This window comes from Cyprinodon tularosa, unplaced genomic scaffold (assembly GCF_016077235.1).
Source record: "Cyprinodon tularosa strain WSP-4 unplaced genomic scaffold, ASM1607723v1 ctg451, whole genome shotgun sequence".
In the NCBI taxonomy this organism is placed as follows: Eukaryota; Metazoa; Chordata; class Actinopteri; order Cyprinodontiformes; family Cyprinodontidae; genus Cyprinodon; species Cyprinodon tularosa.
In genome coordinates this window covers 489,223-513,618 of record NW_024039176.1, presented here as the reverse complement: position 1 = coordinate 513,618, position 24,396 = coordinate 489,223, and the positions used below count along the sequence as shown (strand labels likewise).

Below are 24,396 nucleotides of genomic sequence, written 5' to 3'. Positions count from 1 at the left end.
TTAAATGACCATCTATTTAATTTAAAATATGATATAGTTTTATATTTAGTGAAGGAGAGACACACAACCATCTGTGTCATGTAACCTGCTGTGCTCTGTTTAACATCTACAGGTGCTGGTCATAAAATTAGAATATCATGAAAAAGTAGATTGATTTCAGTAATTCCATTTAAAAAGTGAAACTTGTATATTATATTCATACATTACATACAAACTCATATATTTCAGATGTTTATTTTGTTTAATTTTGATGATTACAAATGACAACAAATGAAAATCTCAAATTCATCATATCAGAAAATTAGAATATTACTGAAGACCAATAAAAACAAAGGATTTATAGAAATGTTGGCCAACTGAAAAGTATGAACATGAAAAGTATGAGCATGTACAGCACTCAGTATTTAGTTGGGCCTCCTTTGGCCTGTATTACTGCAGCAATGCGGCGTGGCATGGAGTCGATCAGTCTGTGGCACTGCTCAGGTGTTATGATAGCCCAGGTTGCTCTAATAGTGGCTTTTAGCTCTTCTGAATTGTTGGGTCTGGTGTATTGCATCTTCTTCTTCACAATACCCCATAGATTTTCTATGGGGTTAAGGTCAGGAGAGTTTGCTGGCCAATTAAGAACAGGGATACCATGGTCCTTCAACCAGGTACTGGTAGCTTTGGCACTGTGTGCAGGTGCCAAGTCCTGTTGGAAAATGAAATCTGCATCTCCAAAAAGTTGGTCAGCTGCAGGAAGCATGAAGTGCTCTAAAACTTCCTGGTATGTGGCTGCGTTGACCCTTGACCTCAGAAAACACAATGGACCAACACCAGCAGATGACATGGCACCCCAAACCATCACTGACTGTGGAAACTTTACACTGGACTTCAAGCAACGTGGATGAAGTGCCTCTCTTCTTTTCCTCCAGACTCTGGGACCTTGATTTCCAAAGGAAATGCAAAATTTACTTTCATCAGAGAACATGACTTTGGACCACTCACCAGCAGTCCAGTCCTGTTTCTCTTTAGCCCAGGCAAGACGCTTCTGACGCTGTCTGTGGTTCAAGAGTGGCTTGACACAAGGAATGCGACAGCAGAAACCCATGTCTTTCATACGTCTGTGTGTGGTGGTTCTTGAAGCACTCACTCCAGCTGCAGTCCACTCTTTGTGAATCTCCCCCACATTTTTGAAGGGGTTTTGTTTCACAATCCTCTCCAGGGTGCGGTTATCTCTCTTGCTTGTACACTTTTTTCGACCACATCTTTTCCTTCCCTTCGCCTCTCTATTAATGTGCTTGGACACTGAGCTCTGTGAACAGCCAGCCTCTTTAGCGATGACCTTTTGTGTCTTGCCCTCCTTGTGCAAGGTGTCGATGGTCGTCTTTTGGACAACTGTCAAGTCAGCAGTCTTCCCCATGATTGTGTAGCCTATAGAACTAGACTGAAAGACCATTTAAAGGCTTTTGCAGGTGGTTTGAGTTAATTAGCTGATTAGAGTGTGGCACCAGGGGCCATCAATTTTGAACCTTTTCACAATATTCTAATTTTCTGATATGATGAATTTGAGATTTTCATTTCTTGTCATTTGTAATCATCAAAATTAAACAAAATAAACATCTGAAATATATGAGTTTGTATGTAATGTATGAATATAATATACAAGTTTCACTTTTTAAATGGAATTACTGAAATCAATCTACTTTTTCATGATATTCTAATTTTATGACCAGCACCTGTATTAGTGGGTTATAGGCGTAACAGGACCAATAAAATGTACATGATTCATACAATACTGTTTTTATTTAACCAATTTAAAAGGTATTCCCTCAAAAGAGATAGCTGGAGCCACAATTAAATTGGTTAGACAAATGATCAAGAAGTCATATCAATCAGAGCCAACATGTTAATGTTAAGCTAGCAATTCAGCAAACTGCCATACATATACAAAATCAAGATATAAATAACAAAGACTATAGCTGTGAAAGCTAAACTGTCGGACATGAATAAAGATAAACTTTAACAGCTGAAATTTACAGGTAATATTTGTTAATAGTTGTTTTTTTTTAAATGATTTTTAGGATTATATGTCAGGTGCACCATCAGGTGGCTGTGTTTAGTGCAACTATTTTTGATGCCATACAATTAATGTTTAAAGCAAATTACAACTTTGTTGCACTGGTGAGTCAAAACGGTTCTGGACAATCCAACCTTATTATTTTCACAATGAAGGAGAGAATTTATTAACTAGGGATGCACTTATCCAATTTTTTACACCTCTGATTCGATTTCAGTATCAGATCTGCAGATCCCAAAGCTCTGATACCAGAGCTCTGTTTGCTTCAATGTTATCATGTAAACTATTGATTTTTAAAGAGGCTGTCATAAATTCCTCTGCAGAAAACTATGAAAGGTATGAATGGACAAATGTATATCCAAAAGGCAACTTGAGATAAATATAAAATCAGAAAAGGAAGTCATAAAAGCACCCAGTCGCATTGAAAACAGAACAAATTCCTCCTGGAAAACAAATATGCACCGTAAGGTTCAAATTCACTGTATTTATTAAATCAAAGTAAGATGCCCATAAGAGTGTAAACTTTTATGCTGTTCAAAACTTTTGAATAACGAAAACACTAACTTAAATTTATTTTAGAAATAGACTGAAAACATCTTCCCCTATGGATCGTGGGCTTTTTCATTAGTGCATCTCTAGTACTAACTACTTAAGATCCTTACACCTGTATCAAAGGAGCTGAAACCATAGAAAAAAATTACTTTACTGCAGTTTTTTTTTCAATTTGATAAAACTGGAACACCAATTAAATATGTTAAGGAGTAAATTATCAACATCTTCAGTCAAAACTACTTGTTATCATTTTAGCTAACTCCACATGAAATGAGTTAATGTGGATGAACTGCTAAACATAATTAAAATTATTAATCCTGACATCAATATATTTCCCTCAAATATGGTTTAAAACCACAAGAATAACAGCCGGTCTTTTTTTTTTCTATTTAATTTATGGCATTAAAAAAAGGTGAAAATATGATTAAATTCAGTCATTGAGTGCAGCCTGTTGATACGAATGAACTATTCTGTATGTAACATGTGGCATATTTGAAAATCTGTTTTTTTTTCTTCAGAACAGTGTTATGTAGATGTCAGCCTCAGATGTCTAACTTTAATTGTGGGGCTAAGATTGCTTTGACCTGCATTTGGGACCAGAGGAATATTTGGATCAGTTTTACCCCACAGAGTAGTTGAAAACACAGTCAGAATTATTCTAAACGTTTTATGGTGATTAGAAAACAAGATTTGTTATATATAGAACTTGTTATATAAAATACTTTTGGGGGTGAAATGTGAAGGAGCTCATATTTAAAATTTTAAAATATTTGAATAAAAAAAATCACAGTAACTTTAAATTTGGGGACAAAGCACTTTTTTTTAAATGCCTATATATTTTTTAATAACCATTTCAGTTTTAATTAAAACCTCAATAAAAACAGATATCCAAAAGCCTGGAGCTAATATGGTATTCATGCTGATGACATATAATGGCCACCTCTGATCTGAGCTGTATATTCTACCGTTGATAAACACAGGCCCTGATTTATTTTATTTTTTTCTAAAAATCACCTCTGTTTTCCCCCCTTAAATAAGTAAATACTATGTTCAAGTTCAGCAGGCTTTTATATTTTGGGATTGATTATAAAGACAAAAAATAAAAACAACAGTGTTTCATAGCACACATCTTTTATCTTCTAAAGCAGATTTCATGTGGCAAACATCCACAGTGCAATTACTATTAAGCCACTGTAATGCAACAATATCCACATATACTCTGTATTATATAAAGACATTAGAAACCTTTATCACAATTAAGCCTTTTTGTAGAAAATGTACATCAGAAAAATACGCAGGTGCATCCTCATCATTAATATTGTCTGTTTTAGTGTCGCTCTTCCTTCGGGTTGCTCTTTGTATTGTTAAAAGTCTGGATATTTTACCCCTTGTATAAAATAGACAGCCGCAGCAGAAGGCAAGAGGAGCAGGAGCTGTTGCTATATGGCAGAGGCTTTTTCTCTGTTGATGAAGAGGGTCTCCTGGCAGAAAGGGTTAACCAGCACCACGCTGCTGCCACTGTAGTCTCCATTAGGGGGCAGGCAGGTCTCATGCTCCTGAAAACAAACACCAATAGACAATATAAAATAATTGTAAAAAAAAAAAACAGCCTTTCATATTTAACCTAAACTATAATCTAGAATTTTCTAAATGAACTATTACATGATGCAAGATAAAGAGTAGGGAGGATAGGGAAAGGCTGGGAAACAAAAGGCAGAGATGACTCAGAGGAAAATGTTAACTGCAGGGGTGAAGGGGGGGGGGGGGTCTCATGGGGGTGAGTCAGCGGTAATGAAGTAGAGCTGGGGGAGGAGGCGTGAAAAAACAAAATGATTTGTTTTCCAGCAGCTATGAGGCCGTTTCATCAGTGATCTAATTCACCCTCCCTCAAGAGCCTTTCCACATGCCCACAGTTCTCCAACAGAAGCTAGTAAGAGTAAATCTACTGAGACACGTAAAGCTGCAGGGAGGGGGGGAATAAACAACACCTGGGTGTCACCACGGGCATGCCATACATGATCCAACATCATCTTCTCGGTCCTTACAACCCCATTGTCAGCAGGAGCAATGCAAATGGAGCAACATCAGAGAAACACAAAGAAGGAGACAGAATGAAGCTATAACTGCAAAGAAAATCATCAACTGAAGCATGCAAGTAGAGAAAACAATGACGGAGGAGGTGAATGTGCAGGATTGAAAACAAAACAGATGTTGTGCATTTTCTTTTCCCGCAGATGGTGCTGTGATGCACCAAAAGCTGGAGTCACGAGGTGGGAATGGATTTATGGTTTTAAATGTTTACTTTCATCATATCAGAGAGGAAATTACAAGATTTTCCCTTTTAACTTTGAAATTTATTTTAAAATCTTATGAGGTAAATGAATTGATCTGTATGTAGCCAAATAATCATTCAGTTTTTTAAGACATTCTCTCACAAATCTATCATAAAGGTAAACAGGAAATGTGTTAAATTTACCTACTTTTAGATATTTTACTTAGTTTTAAACTGAAATACTCAAAAATGGGGACAAATCCTTGTGTTTCTAAATAAAAAAATAAAATAGATCAATATTTAATCGATCAAGCTTTAAAAAAAGCCCAGGATTTTCTTTGGAAGAGAAATTATTACTTCTACTTCAAAATATTTTGATTTTTCAGAAAAAATGTGAAAAAGAATATTGCTAAAAATGTTATAAAAGATATAATCATCAATTTAAAAGTTTATTCCCCCAGATGAGAAGGGAATCTAGCTTTAATTGACTAGAAATATTAAACGGTATGACCTTTAGTTTGTTTCTGATGTAGATATTTTCTGACTTAACAATTTTTTTATTACCTATCTTAAGAAGGATCTGGTTTTTAATCACCTAATTTTGAGTTTCATTTGGTTGGAGGTTTATATAGCAGGATAAGTATAAAATGCATTTCACATAATACTTCAAGAGGCTTTTGCCGAGTCTTTGGTCTTAGTAAGTCTCCTTCTGGTTAAAGCCTTTCTCAGTAATGCAAATTCTCACTGGAAAACAAGTTGCTGATATAAAACATAAACAAATGTTTGCAGTCTAAAATTCATAAAGATCTAATAAAAGAGTCAAAAAGAAAAAAAGGGGGGGGGGGGGGGGGGGGGGCATGACTTGTGTGATCTGGAGGAATAGACCCCCCGCTCTGAACCCGAATGGTGTTTCATTATTGGACTTCTGTGCAAGTCCTGGATTGTATTTATTGGACACCATGTTCGAGTATAAGGTGCACCTGGCACCAGGACACCCTAGGTTGAAGATCAGCTTTGTAGTTCTATCCTCTGACCTTTGGCCGCATGTCTTTGACACTCAGGTAAAGAGAGAGGTGGAGCTGCCCGCCAACCACCACCTGGTCTTGAGCTGGATACGTTGGAAGAAAAGGAAGCCTGAAAGACTCAGCAGGCCAAAGCGAGTAGTTAGGGACTGCTTGGAACGTCTGGTGGGGTCTTAGTCAGGAACCTGTTCAAGACCTACATCATGGAGAGCGTCCCCAGACATAGAATCTGAGTGAGCCATGTTCTCTGCCGCTTTTGTCGTTGTGGCCGTCCGTAGCTATGGCCATTGGGTCTGCGGTGCCTGTCGTGACGGGAATCCCTGAAGTCGACTTATGGCACTGGTAGTAAGGGATGCTGTCAAGTTAAAGAAGGAGTCCTATCAAGCCTGGCTGGCTTGATAGGACTCCTGAGACAGCAAGCAGGTACCGAGCGGTCTCAGAGGCAAAAACCTGGGCCTTGGAGGAGTTTGGAGAGGCCATGGAGAAAGACTATTGGCTGGCCTCAAAGCGATTCTGGCAAACATTCCTGCAACAGACTTGCATCTGTTAGTGATTGTCTATAGGAAAAAGAAGGCTATATTCCCAGAAAGAACTGATAAAGATATATGGAACTGCATTTTGCTGGGGGGGTATAAATGTCTTCTTAAAGCTCTTTTGCAAATAAGAAGGAGCCCTGTGGGGGTTTCCATCAGCCATCAAAACAAACTCTAAGAAATCTTATAAATCACTACATGAGGCAAATATAGACAAATGAAGTCATCACTGAAAATGTGTCAAACTTCAGAACGGAAGCTCTTCAACAGTCCATGGATAAAGACTATTGGCTGGCAAACTGTCTGGCGCCTCCAGAGGGGAAAGCAGTGCTTTGCCAATACTGTTTTTAGTGGGAGTGGGGAGCTGCTGACCTTGAAAGAGGACAACGTTGGACGGTGGAAGGGATGCTTTGAAGGTCTTCTTGTGAGTGCTCAGAGCCAGATTCGTTTATGACTCAGGCTAAAGTAACCCAGGTAGCCCGAAAAAACTACACAGTTACAAAGCTTTTTTTTTTTACCTGATTACCTGAGTAAAAGCTGCTGCAATTTCTCTAAATTGAATCCTAATAGGTCACAGCAGGTAAGTGTAGCTGAAATATGAACAAATTAAAAATACTCTTCACCAGGATTTTTGGACTAATTTTACAGGCTTAGACTGCTAGAGACCCCTTTTCATAATTTTGCTTCATTCTATCTCTATTCTCCAGTTCTAAAGTATTTGTTAGTTCAATCTCTTATGTTATGCTTTCTCTGATTTCTCATCATAGCTTCATCTTTTCTATTCCTCTTTGGCTGCAACACCATCCTGGAGAGAAATATTAGCTGTGCTGCTGCCATCAAAACCTTTGTTTATAGATGATGGAGCTTGGCTTGTTTTTCAGTGTAGTCCTGTTTCTCTGACTGTGACTAACTGGATGTGCTCTACTTCATCCTCTGACATCAGAGCTGGCTCAGAGCTCATCTGACTGGCTGTGTGTTTCAGGAATGCAGTTGCCTGTGGAGCAGGTTGACAGTTGCCTTTTGAATCTGTGTCTAGATAGAAAACTTTGACCCAGTCTGACTGTATGATCTGGTTGAATTGCCTCTGTAAAGTGTCTCGAGATGACATGTGTTGTGAATTGGTGCTATATAAACAAAGTGAGATGAATTGCACTAAATCTTGCTTATTGAAGATTCTTATTATTTTATTAGCTTTTTAGGGTGTGAAAAGTAGGGGTTGTCTGGATACAACTTTTTGATGGATGATACAGTCATATTGCAGCTTTGACTATTGACCAATACCAATATTGACCTGATAAAATGAAAAGAAAGAAGAAAAATGATTAAGTGCGCAATATGATTCTGAAGATCAAGTGTGCAAAAGGCCAAATCAAATCTTGAATGGCAAGAGGGATAAAACATGAGTAACGCTCTGAACACAATATAAAAGGTGTGGTTTACTGAATATTGAACTAAAGTTAATGGATGCATGAGTACAGCCAGATGATGGCGATGGCTTTCAACAATGTTTATCACTCTAGTACAAAACTTCTTTTAGGTTAAAAAAGGACAAAGTAAACACCATGAGGATGAATTCTTGCAGTATATGGTCTAATTTTCAGATGAAAATAAGTTTTGTTTGTGTGATATTATTTGCAAAATGTTCAAGACTAGGCATCTTTAAAGTGAGTTAAATATAATAATGTTTTTTGAAATACTTATTACTTAACACAGACAATGCACACATTTCACCTATTTAAATATTTCTCTACAGTCTCTTCTTCAAAAGAGACCATATAAGAAAAGCTTAAGTTTAAAAAAAGAAAAAGTGTAAACTACAGAAACTAAAATCAACTGTTAACTTTTCCTCTTTTCTCTGCAGGCACCTGGGGGCTTGCTGACAGGGAAGATTGGACCTGGATGTTTGCATACTCATTAACTGCATTCTGCTGACCTGCAGTGAAACGGGTAAATATCCTCACACCTCAGAGCTTGTAGCTCTTGCTGCTGAGCAGTGATAGAGCCAAAGTGTGTCAGTAGTTTGTACCTCGCTCTCCAGAGTATGGATCTCTCTGGGCAGCTCCACAGCGTGTCTGCTGAAGTAGTCCATGGTGATGGCGTTGTTCCAGTAACTGAGGTTGTTCTCCTGACTCGTCGACTTCTTCTTTCTCCTCATGCAGCACACTGTCAACAGCACGGCTACAGGAGGAGAGCAAAATATGGATTAGTAGAGAAAATGAACAGATAGAAGCTGTCATATTTTTAGGACAACAAACTACTCTAGGAGAAAATCTGGTGGAGAGGAGAAAAAAAAAATTCCCAAAACATTGCTCAAACATTTCTCTGGGTGTATTAAATCAGACTTAAATCTGTCAGGGATTGTCTATAGGAAAAAAAAAAGCTATATTCCCATAAAGAACGGATTAAGATACATGAAACTGCATTTTGCTGGGGGTTAAGCCTTTTTTTTAAGCTCTTTTACAAATAAGAAGGAGCCCTGAATGGTTTCCGTCAGTCGTGAAAACTAATTCTGAGAAAAAACTTGTAAATCACTACATAATGCGAATGTAGACAAATAAAGCCATTACTGAAAATTCTGTCAAACTTCAGAACGAAAGGAAAAAAGATTGTAAATAGTCTGCCAGTATGTCTGAGAATATCTTGGGAGGGGTTTGGTTTGGTTATCAATAAGAGGGGTATTTAGGGCATGTGTCACTTAATGTAAAAGATTATTAGAAAAGTTTAAGGTTAATTAAACTACTCATTTCTTTTTCAAAAACATGTGTTGCTATGGTTGCTAAGGAGAGCTGGTTAGGAACAGAGCTGAGAGATAAGACAGTTGTGCCACTGGAAGACCAAGATAGTTAGGTTGCTTGGGTGTCCATTAGTCTGGGTCTAAAAAACAGGCAGATCTTTTTGTCATTATTTTGTCATTATTATACTTTTGGTCATTATTTCACAAAATACACCATTACAAAGAAGCTTGCAGATTGAAAGGTTGCGCGCTTCGTAATAGCTCTGCTGTTAGCATTGTGAAATGTGTTTTATTCAAACTAGAGCCTGTTTCACTCATATTCGGCGACTAATTTTTAGCATTTATACATAGGTGTTAACATTTTATTTACAAGATCAAAGATGAGTAGAGCAACCATAAATGTCATTTTCAACAAATGTAGTTGTTGTTAAGTATAAATGGATGATGATATAAATCAGTATTTATTGTATGCATTGTTCTATATCTAACTATGTAAAAAATAAACTGCTCAGTGGAGCAATTTGTGGCGCTGTTGGTCCTCGGTTTGATTCCCGGCCCAGGGTCTTTTTTGCATGTATGGTCAGGTTAAATGGTGTCTCTAAATTGTCTTTACGTGTGAGCGAGTGCATACATGGTTTTGTATGTCTAATTGTCTAACATCTATGGAAATGCTAGTCTGAGACCCTAACTTCCCTTGAACTACTTAAGCTCAATGCGGCAATTCTCTTTAAAATTCCACCCATTGTAACCAATAGATTTGTTAAAACACTTTTGTCTACAGCCATGTTTAGAGCAAGTGCCATCAGATAAAATCCAACAGAGGAGACAAATCTAGAGCTTCGAAAGTTTTCCAAATAACCTCCTAATACTTCCACAAATTTTACACTATGTCAACAACTTATACTTCAAAATGTCAGCATTTTGGTTTTCTCTGAGCTAGTTTTTCTGTCCTTATAACACATGTTATGTTTTTATCAAGTCCCTTAAGAAGGTGAACATCTCACCTCCCATTAGTCTTTGACAATGTTGAAAAAGAAACATTTTGAAGAGGGTTTTTATAATTGTCATAACTCCTAAATTAAATGCAAACAAAAGGTCAATCTTGCCATAAGTGACAACTAATCTCTTCTGCTGCTCAGGGTCTAAAACTGCTTGAAAACCTGTAGTTTCAAATGACACGTTTTTTTTAAAAGGCTACTTCAGGGCTTCTCTCCTTGCTGGCTGCCTTATCTTTGCAGCTATGCTTAATTAGGCTAGCTTTAGAGACCCGTTGATGGAGCACCATGGCAACAAGCCTACAAACTTAACCTGTTGTGATAACTATCCAAACAGTATCTCCCAGCTCTATTTAGAAATTGCAGTAATTCAGTAATTTTTAAAGGTCAAAAACTGGACATTTGTAGCATTTGCAATATTTTTATCTCATGGCCCTTCAAAACTGAGATCAAGAAGAAAAAATAAAATAAAGCCATGTAAGTAAAAACCATACATGTTGCTCAGAGGGTTCTGCTTCTGACTGGTTCCTTCTCTCCAACAGCTGTATAGACCTTAGCTCTCGGCTTTCCTCTTGCTGCTAAGGACTTTTTTAGGAGCTGATGTGCAGATGTTTCTCTCTGTTTGTTTTGCTTTGCTATTAGATGCCTCTTATGTGTAACGAGATACAATAAACTAATATTATAAGCTGACTTATTTATATCAATCTTTAAAATTAACTAAAATCAGAGTTTTTTTCTTATTACTGAATATATATTTACACACATTTGCTGCACAGTCCATTGGGGGTGCTGCAGGATCCCTAAAAGCCTACTTTATCAAGAATCCTTGTTGTATTTTTGCCCTATAATAAAATTTTGTCAGGACACTTGGTTCAAACTGCACATAAACAGAAGACTGAAAAAATAATACACTCATAATCTGTAACCTAAAGCAGTAAGTTATCCAACTTGTCAGCTTTTGACCAAAAGTAAAAATTGAGGACATGTATGACCAAAAAAATCAGTTCAGTAATTAATACCAAGTATTAATAAGTATTAATAGTTTGTTTCAAACGGATACTATAAATGCAACATTAACACCTAAAATTGTGATTTTGAATCTATTTGTTAAGGTTTCTTTATGACTTCAAGAGAAACTTCACTTCACTTTTTCCTGTTTAAGGTGTAAATTAAACCATGGCGATGGCTGCAGAAAGTTTGGTTATCTAATCAAAGTTGTGTTTAGAGCAGTTTTTGTCATTTTCCCAAAATGTGCAAATTTGAGCAACTCCCTTGATTATTCAATATGTTTTGGGAGACTTACTTCATAAATTTTTACTTACAAATAGAGGAAACGGGCACACCGATCGCTAGGACTATCCACACAATGTCCATCATGTTCAGGCAGATGGTGGTTTGGGACAGCTTGGGGTTGACGGTGGAGCCCAAATTGTTCCCAGCTTCCCCAGGATCACTGGTCGTGGCCGGTACCTGCCTGTTGAGGAAGTTCCCACTGTCTGTGGAGGGGATCGTCGAGTTGTTCCCCTGAGCAGACCCCTCCTCAGCAAATACTGAGCTACTGTTAGAGAATAATCCTGCAAGAGTTACATTCCCCTGATGGTGTCCCACAGCAGGTCTGTCTGTGCCGTTACCTAGAACCACCTGGCCCTCTTCGCTGGTGCCTGTGGTATAGTTGACTGGGATGACTGTTGGTTTATGGGATCTGAAGCTTGCATGGGTGGATATGACTGTGACGGGCGCAGGGGAAGTTACATTTCTCAAAGGGCTTCCCTGAGTTTCTGGTTCCCTCTCTGTTGAGGAGGGTTTGGTAGAGGAAAGGGGGCTGCTCTGGGGGGTTGCCATGGAGAAAGAGTCCTGGGATGTGTGGCTGACGTGCTGCCCCTGTGCCGACAATGCTACTCCAATGGTCAGAGCTAGAAATGCCACAACACCTAAAGAAAAAATCAAGGGAATCATAATTACCAAGACATAATCATTTATACCAGTTCAATTCAATACAAAGTTATCTGCTATAAATAAATGTTTTATCTGTCTGGTAGATTTAAAGATTCAACATTTCTCTCATGGGTATTATGGTAAGCAGGAACTAAAACAGACACCCTCAGATTTTCAGATCAGATACGAAACCCTGTCTTTTAATTCATTACTATTCTAAGGATTTAAACAGCTCAACTGCTGTGTCACTCACCTACTTTAATTAAATTGCTTTATTAACTGCATTATGCGGCAGATAAGTATCACTGTGTGAACATGGATGAGGTGACAGAGCATGTATTCATATCGAAACACTGTGCTGTAGAGGAAAGTCATAGAAAGCCCTACAGAGCTATCAGATGTTGCCATAGAAAAGCAATTATCTTGCTAGATTCTGTGCAAAAAAGAAAAATCTAATTTCTTCTCTTAAGAAAAATTCAGTACAGTCATATTATAGGGGATTTTAGAATTATCATTAGTTTTCCTAATCTAAAAAGTCCAATTACATTCTAATTTAGCATTTCTCTATATGCATGACTGAAGGGCGTTGTGTTGAAATAACCGGCTTCACATGCTAAAGCCATCCAAAACATTTGCTCTTTTGTATCAATCTAACAAAGTGACAAGCTATTAGCAGCTGTCTATAAGGATTATTGGTCATCCCTTGTTATCCAGACAACATGAAATCCACCAGAGGGAGGAGTGCAGAAAGGCTAATCAATCTCCCTCTGGTTCTGATCTTCTGTTGACATTATCCAACATTCCTTGCAGTCACAAGGTTGAGGGTTCAATTTCAGCTTCCTCAGCTTGTCCATGGTGCATCATGCAGATGCACTAGAACCTCAAGTTGCCTGTTAAACTAGGTTAACTTTGCAAACTTGCAAGTTAGGTTGATTTCCCAAATAGAGCAAAAATACTTGTCTTAGTTTCTGCATTTAAATAGGATTTGAACCTTTATAAAGACATACTGTATGAAATATAACATCTTTAGTATGTTTCCCTGATGTAAGCAGGAGCTTGATCTTGTTGTATATAAAGGCTTTCTGTGGCACAGTGTTAACATTTTAGAATTTACTTCTGCATTTTACACTTTGCTTTTTGTTTTTGTTTTTTTTACATTTGTTAGTAGCAAAATTGTTTTAAGTTTTTACTGTAAACAAATTACATGACAGGTGGAACAATATTACTCATGCATGAAATGAGAAAACAGGCAAGTAATAGAGCAAAGCGAATCCCAGCAGATGTGTCAAAAAGAATAAGGAAAAATCCAAGATCAAGTCTGAGAAAGCACACAAAATATTTAATCCCAAAAGGGATAAGATGTGAGAAGCTTTAGAAATACAATATGAGTGATGCTGTTTGCTTAAGCAGGAGCTAAATGTGCAGAAGATATGTAAAAAAAATTTTGTTTGCTGACCATACCATGAGTAAAACATTTAAACCTTTAAAAAAAAGGACAAATGTGAACACTGTCAGGATGATTGCCTGGTTTATTTTGCTTAATTTTAAAATTTTTAAAGGAAAATTCCGGTTTTTAACACTTTTAGCCCATTTTCTGTAGTGTCCAGGATGAAATCGAATGATCGACACCAAAATTTTGACGATTGGTCCTGTCTCTGCTATTTGGCTCATGCAGAATCCCCCCCTGGCTGCTTCAGAATGGCTTCCATAGTGCATGTCCGATAACGTCCTTAAAACAACCTTAAACGTTCTTTTTTTAAAATATGCTACTCACCGGGTCGTCAGCGCTGTTCAATGACGTTCCAAAAAAAGTTTCGTGAAGAAAAACCGTTCCTGTCTTGTTTTATTTAGCATTTTGTAAATCCCAGAACTATTTTTTCCGATACATCACAACCGCTTATAAACTTCCGCTTCCCGTTCGAATCTGAAGCGTTGCACACTCCAGACCACTAGTTGGCGACGGTATCCTCTACCGTCAAACTCAAAGTCCAATATGTCCTCCTCAAGAATCCACCTTTCGTATTCCATTTTCAGAGTTTTTTAAAGTGTTTAACAGAGACGTCAGCACCTCGACGTCAGAGTACACAGAGTGTTGGCGACAGTCAAAACAACTAAGTCGCCGAGCGGCTGATTAGGGGAATCCTTGTTGACGCGCTCAAAAGGTTCAGTCCAATATGCTGTTCAGATCCTTTTATTGATCTTCAAAAAACATGCAGGCAGCATACAAACAAATCCACAGGTTGGAGCCGTGATCAAGCGCAACAATAATCTCCAAAACTTAAAGCGGTCAGCAAAATGTAGACATCCCCCATCACCCACTCTCTGACACAAAAACATCAGGTGAACAGAACAGGTGATTTTACCAATCACCGCTGACACCACGTGATCAAAACTATGCCCATTCACCACATTCCGGCCCCTAATTATTACTTCACTACAAGGTAATAATTACACATCCAACACATATGCTGAGATATACATTATATCAGAACACTGAATGAGACATTGTACGTTCAAAGAGTCCATAGACGTCATTTCCTCCTTTCTTCTTTTGTCCATATAGAGTAGTCAGTCAGTCATAGGCCAGAGGTTACCAGCACTTAGCCTTATAGTCAGTCTGTGATGTACATCAAGCAGTATTAAAGTTAAGTCAAAGAGTCAAGTCAAACTAGGTACAAAAGTGTCTTTATTGGTCGGAACTTTCCTGAAGAAGGCATATCTTTGTGATGGGTCTGCATAGATGGCTGGTTGGAGTCTTAATCCAGGACCTGGAGGGGGGCCGCCCACTGCGGCTCGGAAACAGACTCAGAGGGGGCCGCCCACTGCGGCACAGGAACAGTCTCGGAGGGGGCCGCCCACTGCGGCACAGGAACAGACTCGGAGGGGGCCGCCCGCTGCGGCACAGGAACAGACTCGGAGGGGGCCGCCCACTGCGGCACAGGAAGAGACTCGGAGGGGGCCGCCCACTGCGGCACAGGAACACACTCGGAGGGGGCCGCCCACTGCGGCACAGGAACAGACTCGGAGGGGGCCGCCCACTGCGGCACAGGAACACACTCAGAGGGGGCCGCCCACTGCGGCACAGGAACAGACTCGGAAGGGGCCGCCCACTGCGGCACAGGAACAGACTCAGAGGGGGCCGCCCACTGCGGCACAGGAACAGACTCGGAGGGGGGCCACCCACTGCGGCACAGGAACCACCATGGAGCTGTGCATTAAGAGAAATGCCCTTCCCATAATGTCGCTCCAAGTCTGCAATTGGCACTCTTTTTGCATAATCTCTGGATAGAAGATCTTTCATGAAGGCAGTGTAGTCTTTATGGAAGTCTTTATCTCTGATGAACTTCTTTTTCAAGCTTAAGGCACGTTGTTCAGCAATTACTCGGTTATCAGGCATTTTTATTTCTCTGTCTTTCAAAGGCAGGGCTATGCTGTAATGTGCATCCTTTAAGGTCACTGTCTTATCAACTAACTCCAGAAACTTAGAGTCTTCCTGTGACATCCCCACACGCTCATCATAGCTGCTCTCAGGGAGGTCAATCTTGAACTGTTGCTTCCATAACTTGTCCAATGTAATAGCAGAAATCCTATTGGTAGTAAATGTTGACAGACAGTTTGGTTTTCCACAGCATTCTTGTTCGAGTGGCCCATTCACTGTCCAACCCAGCATCGTTTTAATGGCAAAGGGTCCATCACATTCAATTCTGATGACCTCCAAAGGGTCTAAAGCTTTGGGCATGTTTAGGCCAATCAGAAGCTCCACCTGAGCTTTTATCTCAGGCAAAAGAACACGCTTCAAATGTGGCTATTTATCCAAGTCGCGTTGCTTCGGGATGTTACCTTGGTCTACAGGCATTCTGTGCTGAGTGAAGAGGTCAGGCATGTCACAGTACATATTGCTGTCCAATCCAGCAATTTCAAGTTCAGGCACAATAAAGCTGTCCATCACTTTCTCTTGTCCCATGGTGCGCAAAAGAATCTTTGTTTTCCTCCCAGTGAGATTCAACTTGTCCATAAGACCGACTGTACAAAAGGATGCTGAACTCCCTTGGTCCAGAAAGGCATAGGTTTCCACTATTATTTGACCTTTCTTTGATTTCACTTTGACTGACACAATTGAAAGCTTACAATCTTGTTCCCCGGCCCCAGTAAGACCACTAGTCTGGACTGTGACAGGAGTGTTGTCTGCCTCAGTGTCAAGTTTGACCCGGTTCTTCTTGTCGTGGATATGAAGTATACTTGGATGTCAAAAACCACAGATTTTGCATGAAAGGCGATTTCTGCATTCCTTGCTGATGTGTCCTGTGCCCAAGCAACCAAAACAGACATTATTCTTCATAAAATATGAAATCTTCTCATTATGGGGTTTATTACCAAACAGAGAACATAAATCCAATGTGTGTCCACCTTTGCAAAACAAACAAATCTTCACAGCAGTCTGATGTTCTTGAGCCTCTGAAAAATTATTTCTCCCCACAGCAGATATGGTTGTACCAAAGCTACTCCCTCGAGTTCTTAGACGAGGAGAACGTTTCTCACCATCACTATTCTTGACTGTTAAGTATGTTGGAGCATCACATAGATTTCCAAAGACAGGATCTGTAATAATTTTAACTTGAGGTTCAAGGAAGAGAACAATGTCAGTAAATGTAGCTCTGCGATGCTGCTTCTCTTGGATGTCGCATGCTGCTGTGCGCCATTTATCTTTCAACTTGGCAGGTGTATTTAATTCGGAAAGATCATAAACATCCTCCATCGCATTGCAACATCCACGTAAGAACAAACAGTATGCCTGAAGAGCTTTTCCATCTTCTGATTTAATCAAAGGCCATGAGTGTATTTTATTCAGATAAGCAGATGCAATGACATGTCCATTTCCAAAGTGCTCATACAACATAGTCTTTGCTTTTATATATCCAGCACCATCAGACATATGTTGACAGCTTTTGACAAGTTTGCAGGGCTGACCCCTAGTGTACTGTGCAAGATAATGCAGGCAATCATCAGGATTATCGGTCTTTGCTTCAATAACCTGTTCAAATGTACGCATAAAAGCCTGGAAGTGAAGAGGATCACCATCAAAAGGTTGAATGTCTCTTCTAGGTAGAGAAGAAAGGCTTTGTTGACGTACTAACATACAATTTAATTCATTTTGTTTGTCCATGATGGACAACAGGGTTTCATTGGCTACTGGTTGAGCAGCTTCCTGGAGAGGCATATATGAAGGTTTCTTTGTTAGATGATCGGAAGGCTTCGTAAAAAGAGGTGTAGTTTTTTCCCCTGTCGCATTCTGTTGCATTGTTTTTACTTGCAGCTCTGCATTTCCAAAAACTGTATTTCTCTTTGGAAGTGTCTGTGGAACAAAAGTCTTTGCGTCTGCTTTAAGAATCTCAAGAGCTTTTCCTTTTGTTTTGAAATATGATTCCATTCCATTGGATTTCTGTGAAGCTGTGCTTTGCACTGCAGATCCAGTTTTCAGCACATTTACTTTTGCAGCAGTTGCAGCTATTTCTGCTTCAAGTTAAAGCCGTTCTTTCCTTTTCCTCAGTTGCTCCTCTTGTTCTTCCAGAGCATGTTTTTCTTTCAGCATATTTTGACGTGTGAGCAAGGCGGCCATTTCAGCTTCAGCCCTGAGACGTGCAGATGCAGTGGATGATACTTTGGAGCTTGACCTGCTCCCTTGATTTGAAATACTATCAGAAGGCAACACATCCTCCTGGTTATCATGCTGGAGATTAACAGACTTTCTGTGTTCCATGTGCTGTTTAACCTCCACTTTTCCTCCTACAGGAGATTTCTCTGACTGTAGCATGTCGGAGGATGGCCTGCTTGAGCATTTATTAATTTCAGAAAGCCATATTTCAACATCCTCAGTAAACCCTTTATTGTATTTTGTGATGCTTGAGAACCATGTGTTTTGCTGATGTTTTTCATCAGATGGAATTAAAGTCAACAGAGATTCATGCAATGCATTGGCATCCTTAGAGAGGCGCCTTAACTCTTCCAACTGTAACTTTACTTGTGAGTAATTTTCATCACCTTTCATTAGATCTTTGAGAAAAGCAATTAGACCTTTCATTTTATTTACATGCCTTTTCCGTTCTGTTTGGATAGTTTCAATTTTATTTGCAAGAGCCTTCTCAGTGAGAACGATAGTTCTTTTATCCTTTTCAGGTTTTTCACCAACAGATACAGTAGATGATCCACTCATTTTGCGTCATTTAGTTGCCAAAAATCCAAATCACAGGAAACTTCAAAGCACCAGCTTGCAGAGATTACGCAGAGCCACACACACACACACACACACACACACACACACACACACACACACACACACACACACACACACACACACACACACACACACACACACACACACACACAAACGCGCATCAAATCCTGCAGCCAGAGTCCAACAGCAAACGTAGCAGGGGGCGGGTCACGACAGCTTCACCAAACAGAAGCAAACTGGATTTAAACAGCACAAACATGCCGATTACATACCCCCATCGTCTTCTCCTTCTTTATGAAGTTATCCATTTCCGTAGGTGTAGTGTGGGCTCGCGTCCGTTCCTGTGTGCTAGAAGCTCCGTTGCTGTCGTTTCTTTATCCTATTTTGCTGACAATTGTTGGCGACAGTCAAAACAACTAAGTCGCCGAGCGGCTGTTTAGGGGAATCCTTGTTGACGCGCTCAAAAGGTTTAGTCCAATATGCTGTTCAGATCCTTTTATTGATCTTCAAAAAACATGCAGGCAGCATACAAACAAATCCACAGGTTGGAGCCGTGATCAAGCGCAACAATAATCTCCAAAACTTAAAGCGGTCAGCAAAATGTAGACATCCCCCATCACCCACTCTCTGACACAAAAACACCAGGTGAACAGAACAGGTGATTTTACCAATCACCGCTGACACCACATGATCAAAACTATGCCCATTCACCACACAGAGTGAAGCAGAAACACTTGGGCCTTGCGAAAAGACTACAACTAAGCGTAAACAGGCCCCATTTCCGTTTCCGGTGGCGGAGGGATATTGACTATTCCAACAGAACTCAATGGGATTTACAAAATGCTAAATAAAACAAGACAGGAATGTTTTTTCTTTACGAAACTTTTTTTGGAACGTCATTTAACAGCGCTGACGACCCGGTGAGTAGCATATTTTAAAAAAAGAACGTTTAAGGTTGTTTTAAGGACATTATCGGACATGCACTATGGAAGCCGTTCTGAAGCAGCCAGGGGGGGATTCTGCATGAGCCAAATAGCAGAGACAGGACCAATTGTCAAAATTTTGGTGTCGATCATTCGATTTCATCCTGGACACTACAGAAAATGGGCTAAAGGTGTTAAAAACCGGAATTTTCCTTTAACAGTTTTTGAAGTTTTGGTATAATTATAGTGCTTAATTGGCACCTTAAAGCCATCCCCATCTGTCTGTTGAATTCAGTTAACATCTGTCTCATTATTTGTGCACAGACACTCAGTGTACCTTTAAAAAGAAATAAACCTTAAACAAGGGTATTTTAGCACACAGAAGTGCTATGGTTGATCGGAATGCAGATATGTAATATGTAATATATAAAGACGGATTCTAAGGACACTGAGGATTTAAAATATACTAGAAGCACATCAACACTAGAATACATACTTCAAATATGTGACATTTCCACAAAATCGCTCTCATTTGATCACTTTTACTACCACCTACCCTGTTTCTTGCCAGCAGCATACAACATATGACTGGTTCGACCTAAACAGTGTTTTATTTAAATTCAGGTTTTCTTTTTTGTGTGGAAAAAATAGGAATTATTGATAATCCATATTAATAATCCAACAATCCATACATTGTCTAACTTTTCCAGTCTATCCTGGATGGATTTGAATGACATTATATTTTTTGTAGTTCTTTACTCTATTTCATTGGATTTCTCTTCTCGTTTTTCCCATTTATTATATGATCGTATTAGAAACTCACCTAGTTTATAGTATGTGACATATACATTCTTTTAAATGTAAAATAAGGGGAATTTAATCTGAAAAGATTAACATTACTGCCCTCAGATAAATCAATGGCCCTATATGGACAGTTTTACAACAAAGACACAGGGTCATCGTGCTGAACTGCTGAATACCAAATGATAAATTTCTCTGGAGCTTTTATTTTTTTGGCAGCACCATCTAGGCTGCAGTGACATGTTTTGACAGTTTGTGCTATCACTGGTAATACAGATGTATGTCATTCGACAACAACATTGTGGCTGTGTGACATTTTCTATTATATTTCAGACAACAACTGAGCCCAGAGCCATAGAGGAATAAGCTTAATCAGATTCATCAGGCTTCAGGTTTTTATGTTTTAGTGGGATTTGTTGACAGCAGAAAAAAACATTTTTGTAATATAAAAAAGGAATAATTTTATATTTCAGGATCTAAATGGATTTACCTTGGGCTGTCTGGATAGATTGGGAAATACAAATTCACTAAATGTCAACACACAGCTTGTGGACCAGTGATTTTGAATCATTTTTCACAGACCCGATTGCTGAGTAAAGCAGGAGGAAGTAAGAATCTATAAGCAAATTAATGCCCAAAAAATGTTTTGTGTCTCTTTATTGTCACTATTTTTATTTATGTAACAAAAACTGCAAAAATCTCATTAGTAATTAGGTCTAAAATTATCTTTATTTCTATTTTAAGAGGGTTAAATTAAGCAACAGTTCATTTTTTCACATAGAGAGCTAAAAACTGTGTTGTGAAAAACTAAAGGTATCTTATTAGATGTAATATGGTGAGATGTCTGTGTGAACAGCTGACACCCACATGTAAGCCCATCACTTGCCAAAACGATGTTCCCCTGCTAACAGCATTACAACATTTTTCTATCTGTAAATAAAAAGCCTCAGTGAAATAAAAAACAAAGTGCTGCAGAAAGCCTAGTCTTCACGCTATTGTTCTGTTGAATAGAATATACAATCAAAAATGGCAAAATAAGCATCTGACATCTGAGCAAAAACAAATGACAACCCAAACTCTGTTTTTGAATCATTAATTATAAAGAATCAGGATGGAGTTTTTCATTAACCAAGTAAAAAGTCCAAACTGTCCAGGACAGATCTACATCTTTGCTTTCTAACATAATCCTTTGGGAAAAATAATAAAAACAAGTCAGATTTCTTATATTATTAATATATATTACTACTGGGTTGAACAAGCATTGTAAAGCAAAACAAAACAAAACAAATAGGGAAGTTTTAAAACATATATGGATCTTAAAATAAGTATAGGGCAAACAAGTATTCAAAAGTATTCATACCTTTTTTCATATTTAAACCAACACTTTTAATAGTTTTGTTGAGCAGCATGTGATATGCATATGGTTCCTGTCTCCTTTATTCTGGTTCACCTAAATAAAGTCTTTTATCAACAGTCTTGTATCAGAAGTCAGCAAAATGTTAAACATGATGTGTGTTTTAACATCCCTATACACAGTTGGTAAATGCAGTTGCAGTGGACTTTATTTAGGAACTTTTTTAGACTTTTCAGATTTGCATTCATGAGAAGAAAAAGAAAGTTAACAATTTATAATTTTCCATTCACTTTAAAGCTTCCAAATACAGTATGTTGATATATTGAATAAAATACCTTTATGTTTTTTTTATTTATTTTTTATGATAAATGACAAAATATAAAGATGTTTATCTGATATAGCCTACTTCTACGCAGGACTGTATTAAGTCAAGGTTATTAGTCAGGAAAATTTACCTTCACATATCCTGCAGCATTTCCATTTAACAAATGACCAGTCTGGTACAGTTCTACTGATTAGAAACCTTATATAAATCATTGGCCAAATGGAAATTATTCATCTGGGAGTAGACAATTTAGTGGAGTCGTATTTTATTAATGATCATATCAGAAATCAAATAAGAAAAGCCATTTTTTAAAGTTAGCAAATATTAATAACTACCTGAACTCTGTCCAATAGATGTTGTTTGAGTGGTAGAAGACGTGTGCTGTCTGTGCAAACTCATGACTAAAATGGGACACAGCCCTGTGATGGACTCGCAATGCAAGGATAAGTGGGATTGACAAGAACTTAAAACTCAATAGTCTTTGTTAACACATAGAGTACGTAGATAAAATAATGTTTTTTTTCTGCAAATCCCTTATGAAATACATAAAATGATAGTGATTAATTAATGCAAAGATAAAAACATATAGCACTTTGAATAATGCTGAGAACAAGTTGATCAGCTAACAGCAGTATGAGACAGCATGTGAATGGCTGGAAATGTGAGAAACTATGTATTTTAACTTCATTTTATCTATAATGTAAGTAAAGACTGACGTATCTTGCAGCTTTCTGAGTGCATATGTAAATGTTAGTATAAAGTCTTTCAGCAGGCAGCTGTGAGTTTTGAACCAAGATGAATAGACAGCAAGCCAGGTACTGCCTCCACAGACATGAATTAACTAGACTGAAATACCCGGAAAGCATTGTGAGCTTCGTGAACATTCACTATTGTGCAGAGGCACAAAGAACACACCGAGATATCAGGTCAGACAGGGTAGCAAACTGTGTAAAAAAGGCCAGAGGTGTTGCAAAGAGAAACAGAACAAGCTGTGTGGCTAAGGATAAATGAAATCAGAGAAAAGGTTTGATCCAACAAACAGAGGATGTGAAAGAGAGAATGTAGGACACACATTATTATATTTATGCTGGTCACTAAAAAACATCTGATAATCAAAGGGGCGGACCATATTTTTCTATATCAACATATATCACATAATCTAATTCAATATCAGTGATGTTTTCTGAATTAGATATTGACACTGGAGATCGGTCTGATATCAGCCATAAAAATGCATATTAGAATATGTCAGCCAACATCTAAAATCTTAGATATTTGAAAACTCGTAGAAACTCTTTGCTTTTCGCTATTGCTTAAAGTTTGGTCCAATAAAAATGTATCAGTTGTTCTCATATTGAACAATACCAATTGTTGTTGACTATTTTCTCTGTAAGAAATATCACTTGATCAAGCATTTTTTAATCATATATATATATATAGGATTCATTCTGATATTGTGACCGGTAAGTATCTATATCGGTCAATACTCAAACTTCAATATTGGTATTGTATCAGAAATGAAAAAGTTGTAACAGATCACTCCACAATATACAATACAGTCTGCTATTACAGCATTTGTCACTGACTTACCTGTATGTTACAGGTTTTAAATAATTTTATGCGGTTCTGTTTTTACAAAGCAAATATCTCTCAAATGTCATGTGGAAGGAGTTTTATATTACTTGTTAAAATTATTTTATTTACGTTTGCACAGGCATCTGTTGTAGACATTCTTGGCAGTGTTTTTAAGACTTTTATTTGGTTTAAATATATCTATATCAAAATAAAAAAATTTATTGTGATATAAGAATTGGCCATATTACCCATTCTCAAATTAATAAAAATTGTAAGTTTTCTTACAAAACCCACAAAAATACAAGGACAAAGAAGAATAACACTAACTTGATATTGCCTCTTTGTCATTTCTAGAAATCCTTTATTTATTCGATCTAAATATTTAACTGCTAACTAGATCTCATGCTAGCGCTTTCACACCCAGCAGATCATTTAAAAACATTACAGGAAATTAAAACTCAAACCTAATTTTTAGCAAAACTTACCCTCACTAACTTGTTGGGAATCAGACAAGCCCATGAATAAATGAAGTGCAAAAGAATTCATGCTACAAACCTAATGAATCGGTTTATTCTGAATGCATACAAGGCTTGCGTTGCTTGTTGAAGTCGTCCATGGATGCTTTCATCAATAAATCATGGTGTAAAGCAGGATCACAACCGCTGATCCAAAGAAAGGCTTTGTCCTACCAATCATTCAACATTACTCAGTGACAACGGTCCACAGTGGAGGTCACCGGATCTAAATTCACACTATTTGAACAGTAAGCATTACATTTACTCACTGAACTCACGTTTCCACTCCTAGTTTTTGATTAAATACTCCAAACAGCTGTTCGATAATGATCATTCTTTTCCATTACGTGCATGAACTGGTATGTGCAAGCTACCTGACTGGGATATTTATCTTTTTCTCCAAGGGTCACCTCATGCACTATTACATCTGGTGAGGGTCTGAATGTGAAGTGAGTACTGGGAATGGTTTTGCAGCTTCATCAGAGACCAACTGGCAGCGGCTCACTCAAACTGGATGCGCTCCACAAGGAGCCAAAAATAGGCACTAGAAACTCATCCATCATCGTAAT

At 38.2% G+C, this 24,396-nt stretch overlaps 1 protein-coding gene across 1 annotated transcript in view; it reads right to left on the bottom strand.

The window, feature by feature from the left end:
* Positions 1–3,607: 3,607 nt before the first annotated feature.
* tmem108 (transmembrane protein 108) overlaps positions 3,608–24,396 on the bottom strand; it is a 64,791-nt gene continuing 44,002 nt past the window's right edge. Inside the window, exons 3-5 of the mRNA XM_038300633.1 lie at positions 11,490–12,098; positions 8,465–8,616; positions 3,608–4,167 (exon numbers count right to left, since the gene is read on the bottom strand). Of these exons, the coding sequence (XP_038156561.1) occupies positions 4,051–4,167; positions 8,465–8,616; positions 11,490–12,098 (878 nt within the window). The 3' untranslated portion in view covers positions 3,608–4,050. The remainder of the gene's footprint in view (positions 4,168–8,464; positions 8,617–11,489; positions 12,099–24,396) is intronic.